The sequence below is a fragment of the Montipora foliosa genome, chromosome 5 (assembly GCF_036669935.1).
Source record: "Montipora foliosa isolate CH-2021 chromosome 5, ASM3666993v2, whole genome shotgun sequence".
Taxonomy (NCBI): Eukaryota; Metazoa; Cnidaria; class Anthozoa; order Scleractinia; family Acroporidae; genus Montipora; species Montipora foliosa.
This window is the reverse complement of record NC_090873.1, coordinates 44,064,925-44,077,424: the sequence shown is the minus strand read 5'-3', so window position 1 is coordinate 44,077,424 and position 12,500 is coordinate 44,064,925. Positions and strand designations below refer to the sequence as shown.

The following is a 12,500-nucleotide window of genomic DNA, read 5'->3' as shown; positions in this document are numbered from 1 at the left end:
CAACTGCTTGCTGCCGAAAAGTAAACGTGTTCCTGCCGTTGGCATTTTAATCTTGCTGGACAACAGCTCAAATAACTTCTCAACCGTGGCATCCTACGTGACAAAGAAAGTTAAAATTACGGCGGATATTTCACTGCGAAATAAAATTTTTTGCCCCGTTTAAATTTTGTGAGGATGAAAAAAAACCATGGCCGACGGAGCCGCCATCTTGAAAATAGAGTAGACCCTGAGAATGGAGTTGGCTTCTCTCTCCTCCGCAGAGGCTACTTCAGTGGAGGGGGAAAAGATAAAAATTGCCGGGAAAGGCAAAAGACCGGAAAAATGAAAAACAGGGGAAGCGCGGAGAAAGACAGGAATTCCTCGAGCGCCTCGTTTTTCTTCTTCTCCTCAACAGACCTGTTTATTTTCGTCAACCCAGGTATGCAAATTTGTTGAGCTCGAAAATTACACAACATGCATAAATGCACAAAGGCTGGAAATCTCATAAAAACCTTTTCCAGCCAAAAATTTATTGAAACAAACAACATATTTGCTATTTCATTGCGTGCATGGAAACAAGAGATCCAATCGTGTCAAATTACCATACGCAACAAAACAAAATTTCAGGGTCAAGCTCTTCCCTGAAGAACCTTTTCTTTGAATAATGGAGCACAAAATAGACAACAAGGTGTCTTTCAAATAATTCTTGGCTGTCATATTTCCACTTACGATACCTTCTCTGTCTTTGTTAAACCCATAAGTTACCAGAGAATTTTCCATTTGGTTTCAGTGTTGTACATAACATCACACTTGATAAAATATTAGACATACAGCTGACTTTGATCTGCTTTGATTACGGCTCGACGGGCGAAAGATTCTTGTCGAAGTCCATTACTCGTCCCTTTTAAAATTCCAGATATTTATTTTTCACCGCCAATTACCAATTGACGTTCCATTCTTGAGCTCCAAAAGGGTATCCGAAAAATCGCACAAAAACCTTTACCAGCGTAAAATTTATTGAAACAAACAACATATTTGCTATTAGACCCGTTTCATACGTCTAACTTTACATGTGCCGAACCTAATGATTAGGTTCGGCACCTGTAAAGATCGACGCATGAATATAACGGTAAAATTTCGACTTCGATTCAGACGTCGAACTTTTACATGTGCCGAACTTAATGCATAAATTACTTTAATGTATTTCTCGATATAACTGCGCTGATGATTGGCTGGTAGAGAGCAGACATTTCACACGTGTGTGCTGTGCGAAGTGAAATCAGAGAAGCGTAACGACCGTTGAGAGCGTTCTCGAGAAACTGGCTGGGATTTCTGAAATTAGACAGCTCACAACGGTTGACTTCCAACTTGCTTTAACGCTATTTATATGAACGAAAATTCACGGTGTGCATTCGCATCTCAATATGATTGCAATTTCCTTGAATGTAAAAAAACACAGCAAATAAAGGTGTTCCATTTTAGCGAGTAAATTATCACAGTAACTATTTTGGGTTTTTGTATTGAAAAGAAATGGGATGGAATGGAAATGAGTCGTTTCAAACCTCTTTCACTAGTTCATTTCCTTATTTTAACCGTTGAAAATGGTATTTGTAAGATCTAGTAAAACGTGTTAATTGGGTGCCCTTTAATGTTTCGTTTTCAATGTCATTTACGCTTTTACACCCCCTCGTTAGCTGTTCTTGTTCTTTATTGTCTCCTTACTGTCATTTACACCTTTTTTGGCGTTCCATTCAAGCACGTATTTTTATATAGTTTCTGTCTCATATATAAGTCCAAAGTTGTGCATGTTGTTTTTTGGCCTCCTTCCATCAGTTGTAGTTGCGCTAGTCGCAGTAAATCGCAATAAGTCGGTCCTAGTGATCAGCAGTGTCTGGTTTCAGTTACCACAGCTTTCTAGTATTCGTAACAATGTAAGTATAATCGTCTCAGTTTTGGCCGTTACGTTATTATGTGCACAGCATTCAAGTTTTTATTCATATTGTATTTTTGCAGTTTCAACCCGCATCTTCCACATCGCCAATAAATTGTTTTCCCTTCTTTTTTATTTCGCCTTGTGGTTTTGTGGAGTCTGAATTGCTACGAGCCTTGAGGTCCGCTTATGGCAGTTACAGTATTTGTTTACGCCAAGAATTCGATTCGGCACATGAAAAGTTTGACGTCTGAATCAACCGTCGAACTTTATCGTTTGGGTCGAACCAAATAGGCATTAAGTTCGGCACATGTAAGGTTCTACGTATGAAACGGGCCTTTGAGGCAAAAACCCTAGCTAGGCCTATTTCAGTTGCGTGCGTGCAAACAAGACACATAATCCGTGTCACAAAGCATATGCAATTAAATAAATTTCTGACAGTTCAGGAAGAAACCCTTTTCTGAAGAACCTTTTCCGTGAATAATGAAGCACAAAATAGTCTTTTAAATAATTCTTCACTGTCACATTTCAAACGTTTTTCCTGAAGACTGTGCAGAGTTGAGTACAAAATAATGTAAATTGCCAGACAACTGACTACGACTTCAGTAAACACAGATGCATTCAAGGCGTTCGATTTCTTCAATGTTTGTTAAACCCATACAGAATTTGCCATTTGGTTTCAATGTTGTACATAACATCAGAGCTAGCCAAATAAAGTTAGAAAAAAACCTCATTTTGTGATATCCGACGGCGAAAAGAGAAATTGTTGTCGAAGAACATTACTTGTCGCTTTGACGATTCCTGATATTTATTTTTCACCGCCTGTCTTGTTTATCCAATTGACTTTTCATTATTGAGCTCCATAAGGGTATATTTTGTTTTAAGATCCACTAAAACGTCATTCGCGTTACAATGACTCTCGACGCTATTTCAGGTTAAGTTAAATATTCTACTGTGTCCACCGGATAAAATCTATGCAATTGCAGTACACCCTAAAACTTACCAAACATACGCGCGGAAGACTCTAAACTCCATGACACTACTTAGCACGGAAAAAATAAAAGCTAGACGCTCCCTGAGCGTAAAATGGGTTGCCTGTGGTACGTGTTGCACAAAAACAGAAGGCACTGAGTAGGGTGGTATTGAACTGTAGCGTCCCAGTAATTTTTTTAAGTGGGGGGAGGAGGGTGTTGTAGACCATTTGAGGGGTCACCCAGACGTCATGCCAGCAATGGCCCTTTGGCTCACACGTTCACATGTTGAATTATTTTGTAATGTCGTGTCCCGTTTTGAGGTCTTTTACTTTTTTAAGCTTTGGCCCTTGAGTGAAACTCACTCGTTTCTTCTTTAAAGGGGCTATGTCACTCAAAATGATATAATACCATGATTTGGGGTGCACGGATGGCGTAGTGATGAGAGCACTCGCTTCCCACCAATGAATGTGGCTCGAGTTCGATTCCCAGACTCGACGTCATATGTGGGTTGAGTTTGTTGGTTCTCTACTCTGCACTGAGAGGTTTTTCTCCGGGTACTCCAGTTTTCTCATCTCCTGAACATTTGCCTTGATTTGCGTTGATTATTAATTTCAGTTTACAGAGTCCCCAATCTGAGTGCTCCAGCGCTAGAACGACTAGACACATAAAAAGTTGCTTTGCTTTCCCTTTTTCCCAAAATGCCCAAAAAGTAGAGTGAAACATTACAATAACCACTTAACCCCGTTGAACAACATAAAAGAAATATTGCAAAAGGAAACAGAAGCATGGATGGACATAAATGTAAAAGATTGAAACGGATTACATTTGGGTAAGCTTGAAAAAAGTCGACCCGACGTTTTCAAAATTATGATAAATCGCCTCGATAAAGGTCGTTTTTTTCTCAGAATCATTTCGTTTGCGATGTAACGATCCTTTTATCGGTAAGGGAACGTTTGTGCCACACACTAAGGAAGGACTGAACATGTTGTTTCCGCTTTATAATTTCTCTTCTTTTCAGTTTAATCTGAAGACAGGTCAAGTCTTTTTCTGGTTTACGTTTGCACCAAATGGTATCGCAAAAGCAGGGAGTTACGGTATAGCACTTTTATTGCGCGGGGTTTAATTTTTGCGGATTTTGCGCATGTACTTGATCCGGAAAAATAAGTTCCACCAAAATTAAAAACCGTAAAAATTTACTCTCGTTAATATAACTAAAAATGGCTTTTAATCCACATACACAGTGGGGTCAATTACAAGGGCGCTCAACCTCGCGATTGTGTAAATAGTTCACACTGAAGTCAAAATTCTTGGGTTGCACGTCACGCAAGCGAAAACATAAATCGCTTACCATTTAAGAAATTGAGTCAAGAAATGGAAATGTTATAGAAGAGAAATATATAAACAACGGGTCCAAGTCTCAAGGCTGTGCGATATTTCGTACTTGAGTTATTCGGCGAGATTTATTACTCAAAATGAAATTTGTAGAGTTTAGTATGGAGGCGCCATGTTGGTGTACTGCTGAAGTACACCAACATGGTGGCCGGAAACCTGTAAAAACATCTGGAATTTAGTTTGGCTGTCTTTAACACTTTCTGCTTTATAATAAGCTAGCAAACATTCGTATTGACACGTCTCCTAGTATATTGGCTGTTTAGGCCACAAAAACAAGAGGGAAATCGATGTTTTTTATGCAACTAGTTTGGCATGTTCTTCGAAAGCTGTCAACATGTCACGCACTGTGAAAAACTCTGAAATTCAAACTGCTCTATTTTTGAAACGAAGCACGGTACCGTGCTGAAAACATACAGATATATTTTTAAAACCTCTTGTAGCTGATCAAGATAAAACTCAAAAGGCTCTTTAGTTTTGAATTTTATTTTTTTGTGACGTCACGTGCAACCCAAGAATAGATACGTTTCTCAGGAACCCGACAAAGAAGGCTTCCTGACCCGACAGATGAAATGTAAATATTCAGTTAAATATTACAATAAAAATAGGTCCGCAATGCGTACTTGGGGTCTTATGCTTAGTTTACCATTCAGCCCACCACGCGTCCATGCGTGATTGGTTGGAAATTTGCCATAACAATGCAGCAGTGAAATTGGTTCCTCAAGTATCCTTCAAATTTCAGGACCTGTTCTGAATTTTACATCAATGACTTGCCGCTAATCTTTCTCTTATTGCCATTTGCACAGTTTAGACAACTTTTGGTGCACACTACATCATCTCTATCAGCTATTTACTAGTAACAGAAGCACTAGAATGGCTAAGACACAAGCATGCCACTGTCATACATTTATATGAATTTATAAATGATCAAGAGAATGCTGAAATTCAACTAGAATTCTAAGATGAATCATCAGCAGATAAGGTGTTCAATGAACATGTACCCTCAGAGCTTGGTGCAAACTCCCAAACTACTGGAAATCACAGTCCATCAGCAATAACAATGTATAAACAGCCAAGAGGAATATCTGATGACCAATTACGTCAATCAATTAGATCATTAAATAATTAAAAATGTAGCGCAAAGCTTACAACAGTGTGCTTTCATGGACTAGAAATAAAATGAAAACCTCAACAGCCTGAAGTCACAAAATGTTGAACCAGTTTATTTGTTTATAACTGGAGGTGGTGGTGCTGGGAAAAGCCATTTGATTAAAACACTTTACCACACTGTAGTAAAAATCAATAGGCACGCTCCCATGAATCCTGAGAATCCAACAGTGTTACTAACAGCATCTAATGGAGTAGCAGTAATAAATATTGATGGTACACACAGCATTAGCAATACCTAAAAATACAGGTGATGATGTGGAGGAAAATCCATGGCCTGCAATATTTGATATCGTTGATCCAACATCCACTGTGTCCGCTAACTCTAGTCAAGGAAATGAAGCAATCTTTGGTGTGAATGCTGGTAAGCAATATCTAGCAATGTCACTGTACTGCTATTATATACCATCAAATTCAAGATTAATAATTAGCTTGTGGACTAATTCTACTTTGAACAATACTTTGGTTATTGGAAATAATCTATACAGTGTTAAAGATGTTCTGTGCGAACAAATGACTATTTGCTGTTAACTGTAACCCACACCGATAGTTCAAGCCGATAAATACTGGCTTGTGAGCTTGTGAGCTTGTGAGATACTCGTGAGATACTTGTGAGGTATGTGGTGCAACGCGCACCGGATTTCAAGCCAATGAATGTGGGCTTGCGAAAGCTTCAGTGCAGTCCGCACTAAACACAAGCCGAGTTAACCGGATCACCGAGTCAACTCCGAGTCCGAGTCAAATCCGAGTCCGAGTCAAGTGACCGAGTCAGTGGTTTTTTTAAATAGTACAAAAAAATTCGCTTTTCGACTCTGCCATTTAGCTTTTAACAGTTTGAATCATAATTTTATTGTTTTTGCTAAAAGCGAAGCTACAACATGGTTTAACAAGCTACTACTCTCATCCAGAAAGACGGAAAGTATTGCTTGAAATTATCGATTGGGGAATTGGAAATTACGAATCAAGTGACAAGAGGGTTTACTTTACAGACTCTTTACTTGACTGCTTGCCCGAAAGAAGAGATCGCACTCGACTTTTGGAAGAGAACAACGTTGGATGTCACATCTACATATGTAGAGTTGTTCCAATTTATTTCAATCGCAATATTTTCCAAGAGCTTGGTAGCCAAGCTGTAACAAGTGGACTGGACTTTCGATTGTGGTCGGTTGAATTAAAAGGAAAACGGGAGCCCTTTTAACAGGAAACATTCAAGTAAAGACCTCTTCTATAGGAACGCGTCGCATTCCTTCTCCCAGTCTTGAATCTTTTTTAATGTTTAAACCAGAAGAATGTGTAGATTATCTCAGCACTGAAAAAAATTGGATTGGATTAGATGGGGGATACATACATGTAGATACAAGTTAAGTTTATGGTAAACTTGACTCACTCAATTTGACCAGGGATGTTCATTTCCTTGCATTTTGGATACCTGAAAGTGGCAAGTCCATTTTACCATAATCTATTTTCTAAACCACATTGTTGTTTGTATTTCCTCGCCTTGCGCTGTGTTGTGAAGCATAGAACGCTGGAATACAGTCAAACAAAGGACTACCTAAACAGCTGTCATCCTGATGGCATTTTACTGTTTTCAGTGTTACTGTACACCATGCAATGCAGTTGGGTTGGTGCAGTAGTTATGGGCAACCTTCCAAGCAATGAATCTCAAATTTGGTGTGTGGCAAGTGTGCCAATTGAAAATTGAGGCTCATTGCTCAATATAGGCAAAGTTCTCTGCATTGCAATAATTCTAAAACTCATTAACAGTTAGCCTGTCAGTGCCAAGCAGCACCACAAAGGACCTGGAAGCTCTTTACTTTACTATCCTTTATATCCCAACTAAACTACCACTGACCAGGTATATGGGCTAAAAGAGCTTGGAAATTTTAATTTTAATCTTAACTTGAAAAAGTTGAACTTTTGATGAAGAAAAATTTGCTTTTTCAAAGGTCTTTCAGTATTGTGTAGAACAAAAACATAAAATAAGGCAACAAATGGCAATAAGCAATGAGTGGGTGGTGTTTATGTTCAAAAGTTTTTAATTAATTTGTTATAATTCCAACTTTCTCAGGTGCTCAAAGTTCTTGTGCAAAGTCTGATTATAAAAACACCCCTTAATCCCAGCACGTTTACAATCTAAGTTACAAGCAACAAAATGAACGTCATAACATTCAACAAACCAAGAGTATCTGTTTTCCATAAGGGACCTTTCTTTCTTCTTCTAATGTGTCCCTTTTTTCTGGATAGAAACTACATTTTCAAAGGTTCTTAAAATAATATGTCCACCTGTCAACCCAACATTTCTAAATTCAACAGTCAGCAAAAAATACAACAGCAATGGTTATCATCAGAAAACAAATGACCAAGAATTGACAATCTAATACTTAGTCAAATGACAATGGGAAATCTAGAAAAGTAACCACTCTCCATTCACCTGGGGAGAAAATTGCAGTAGAATCGACATGAAATACACATGGACGCTCTCTCCACTACGAACTTACACTGAAGATAGGCACAGTCATCATTAATACACTTGTATGATCCTTTGCAACATGCCAATCGACGAGTTCCAGTGAAACCGCTTCTTTGTGACATCATAAATCCAGCCCAAGGCCTTCCATCTCGAGATGACTCCATGCGTCTTTCTTTGTCAAATATAAGCTATTTGACCAAGCAATCCATGTCAAAAGGCAACTTCTTGGGGGGGGGGGGGGGAGCATTTAAAAATAGGAAGATCTGCAGTTAAAAAATGGTTTGTGCTGTTGTTTTAATATTTAAAAGTCGGCTCAGTACGGTACGTTTGTAAATATTTATGGCTAGCAAATGTACCAGAATGTTTCTACTGAAGGTGAAATGTAATTTTTAATAACGTAGAGGCATAATCAGAAAGTGACTAAGCTGGGATAGGGAAAATGACATTTTCTCAAAAGTGACTAAGATGGGGTCTGTGATTGGCCACAGAATAGACTATAATGGGGTAGGGGTTCGGAGAGGCCAGCGGCACATACCCAGCAAAAAATGACCCAAGTACCCCCCCCCCCCCCCCCCCCTCCTTACCAGGGGCAACTTGTCAACTGTTTTTGTTACAACATCTGACCACAAGCTGGGTCTAAGTGCCTTGCTTCCCTTGAGGGAAATGAAAAAAAAAAAAAAGGGAAAAGGAATAAACTTTATAAAAGCCTTTACCGTAAAACCATGAGCTGGGAAGAGATTTTTGTACCTCTGATTGACAAGCACTTTCACGGAACAACAACTTTTTAAACTGGGTCCATACTGTAAATTATTGAGAAAATTGTTGTGTCTTGAGTGTACATCATAATCGTAAATAGACTCCTACCCCACTCCTTCTGGGTTAAACCTGAAATCAATTTATCAAGTTACAGGTGTAAAATGTCCTTAAGATTTAAAATCTAAAGATGGGATTCAGCCATATGAGTTGTTACAGTTCAAATTAATTTCCGAAATTCACGTCAAATATTTCAAACTAAGTTGAGGGAGATTTTCCTTCATAATTTTGAAATTTATTTCCATAATCTTTCAATGAATATAATGACAGAAAACTGCTTTTTGGCCTGATATTAATTTTATACTTAAATTTATGTTCCAAAAAAGTGAGTGGATGCATTCACTGAACAGCCATAAGATTTTAGTATGTGGAAAATGCAAGGAAATAAAATGATCTCAGATGAAAATTAAGACCTCAATATACATTTGTATTTTAATTTCAATCTTTATTTTACAACAGCCCGGGTAAACATGCAACTGTTTCATTGGAATTGCCGTAAGAACAACTGCAAAAGAGACAAAGTAATGGACATGCTGAAATTCTTCTCAAGGCATTTACATGTGTAATGGCCACATTACAATGTATACATATATATCTAGATTCATATCCTCAGGAAGATATTCTGCTCCATGTTATTCTTGATTTGTTTGATACATAGGTAAAAAAATGTTAACATAAACAGCATTATAAACATTCATCCAGCACGATTTAAATTGCACGACTGTAGTTATTCATCATCCTCAGCTACGAAAAGTTTCCTTTTTGAAAGACTTTCACACATTTTTCATTTCCCATGGGAAGAAGCTGGCTTCGCACAACCTGTAAGGCGTAAGTGTTATTGGAGCTTGAAAATGTCAAGTTATGGTTAATTTAATGTAATGCATGCTCTTTTTATGCTATCTTTTCATCTTAAGGAGCTCTGGAGTAGAGAGTAAAAAAATTATTGACATAACTGCGTTGGAGAAAAGCTCATATTCAGGGCTAAGAAATACACAACAGATTCTATCTCACCTCGAGGTTGAGCTCTTCGTCGCTTCCCCTTACATCTTTACAGATCTCAAAGTTAAAACAATTTCTGTTACTAATTTAGGTGAAAAGAACATTGCTTACGCGTATCTAATCATAGTAAACTCATTGAAGATGTATATATGATTTGAAAAAACATTCGTCCTTCCCACTCGCCATTCTGACCGACGAAGACCTCGTGACTGAAAAAAAGGTATACCGCTGACCTGTAACTCGGCCTGACTCGGACTCGGACATGACTCGGGCTCGGACTTGACTCGGAGAATGGATTCACTCAACACAAGCCGAGTCTAGATATGTTGGCTTGCGTGAGTAAACAACTCCCGTATCGATATCGCCGAGGAAACTCCACGCAGCGACGTCACCTAGAGCAAACAAGGCAGGAAAGTGTTGTTAATTTTCGAAATGAAAGAAAGAAAACCACTCAGAAACAGCACGACAGAGCAATTTTGAAACAGAAATAATAACTTACCTCGAACAATTACAACTAATTTGCGACGGAAAGCTCATCAAAATTTTCCCAAAACAGGGAAAACGACCGCAGATTTAATACACAACGACGACAACACGCTAGAAGCAATGGCCGACACTTGAAACAATGATTCGCAATTACTGGTACCGAAGTCTACATGCCAGACTATTAAAACTCTCGGAGATCTGTCGCGTGTCATCTCGTCCTCAAAGTGGCAAACTGAAAAACTGACTGACTGACAAGATCGTAATACCCCAACAGCCACAGACGGAAGTTTCTTGGCTAAAATACGCTGTTTTACTCTGAAAACGACGAACGATTAACATTCTTTCCCGTAGTTCATTCATGTTGACACAAGGTGATCACGTGCAACTTTATGGTTGCCTAGCACGTGATCAATTTCTTCCCTTGACAAACATCATGACCTTTCGTTTATTCATAAAAGTCAGAGACTGCAGAAATGTTCGTGTTTTTACGATCGATTGTCATATATTAATCTTTCGATGAGAATTCGATTCAGAGTTATATATAAAAACTATGTTATTTCAGTTTTTCTTCATCTGTCTTTCGGCTTGTCCTTTTCTGTTAACTCCTGGCTTTTACGGTACTCTTTGGAGCAAACGTTAAGCCAAACAGTGTTTTGACCTGGCATCAGATTAGACTAACAAGAAGAGGAAGTGTGTGAAATAAACGTTTGCTTAGTGCAACTGCAAGACATGTATGACGTGCTGGAAAACGTTCGTCAGAGCAATTTGCAGTTAGTTTTTTTGCAGACTAATAGTATTTATTTAAAGAAGAAACGAGTGAATTTTACTCAAGAGCTTGTTTTGTTATCTTTAAATTATTACCAAAGATTAAAAAAGTAAAAGACCTCAAAATGGGACATGACATTACAAAATAATTAAACCTGTGAACGTTAAGGGCTTCTGCTGGTGCGACATGTGGGTGACCCTCAAATGGTCTTAATGACCCCTCACTTGAAAAAATTAACGTGAACGCTGCAGTTCAATACCACCCAACTCAGTGCCTTCTGTTTTTGTGTAACACGTACCACAGGCAACCCAGTGTATGCTTTATGGAGCGTCTAGTTTACAATGAATGAGGAAACTTACCTCTTTCGTTTTTTAATTTTGTTGTAATATTTAACTGAATATTTATATTTCACCTGTCGGGTCGGGAAGCCTTCTTTGTCGGGTTATTGACCCGAGACCGGACTCTTCTCTGAACAATGTTGATCAATCCCTTCGCTTTGAATAAGGAAATAATTTTCTTTGCTTTCTTCTATAGAAAAATTCATCGCCTAACTAATGAATTGCACGGTACATTTTAAGCTAAAAACCGATATCGCATGAAACACGAAGCGATGAGTACGACATTGGTTTTTCGAGTGAAATTTACTTGGAATTCACCAGTTTGGCAATGAATTTTTCTTGAACCGGATGACTTTTAAAAGAAAACAAGCACACCCTCAGCGAGCGAATGGAAAAGGAAAAAAGCCATTTCAGAGTCAACTGTCAATAGCCAGCGAATAGGAATCACGCTAAAATTTAGAAGCTATAAAAAAAACTTTGTCAGTTCAAGGTCAAAAAAGATTTTTACTGATCTACTTTATTCCACTTTATCTCTCAAAACGAGATCATTCACATTTTGATGTATTTCATTGAAACACGCCAGGTTGGCTTGGAACAAGAATCGGCAAAATACGGCAATGCAACCAAGAAAGGACGAACTTCAAACAAGATCCGCTCCAACACTTAAATAACGTTTAGATGCTTTAAACAAACTTCTGAAAACGCAAGCTAGTGAAATTTCCCCCTATTTTTACGAGAACTCATTGCGATTACGTGTTTATAACATAACGGCAAAATTTTCTTCTCACTGTCAAGGCACATCGCATTTTAGAGCAAAACAAACAAGCAAATCAACTTTTTCTTTATTATGTCCAAAAGAGTACAGATAATTGTTATTTAAATCCAGTTGACAATAAAAATTCAATTTTCATTCCTGAACAAAGGAAAAACCGATTAAACCACTTTTTGAAAATAACAAATGGTTTAGTGCAACCTCGTTCCCAGCGTCTTCTCGGCTTTCAATATGGCGGCGGGTCTTGAGAAGACCCTGGCACACAGTGAACTAAAAAGATCGCTGATTGGTGCTTTTCTCACATGAACTCTAATTGGTTTAATGTCGAAAGAAAGATGGCGGCTAGTGATGAGAGCCAAAAGAAGAACAGAATTCGTGTTTAAATCATTTTCAAAATTGTAGCTGTTGCATAAGAAG

General features: G+C 38.2%; 1 protein-coding gene across 1 annotated transcript in view; it reads right to left on the bottom strand.

Moving 5' to 3' along the window:
• LOC138003202 (uncharacterized) overlaps positions 1-12,500 on the bottom strand; it is a 29,139-nt gene that overhangs the window by 7,071 nt on the left and 9,568 nt on the right. The window contains exon 3 of the mRNA XM_068849156.1: positions 1-93. This exon is cut by the window's left edge and continues 202 nt beyond it. Coding sequence (XP_068705257.1) covers positions 1-93 — 93 coding nt within the window. The remainder of the gene's footprint in view (positions 94-12,500) is intronic.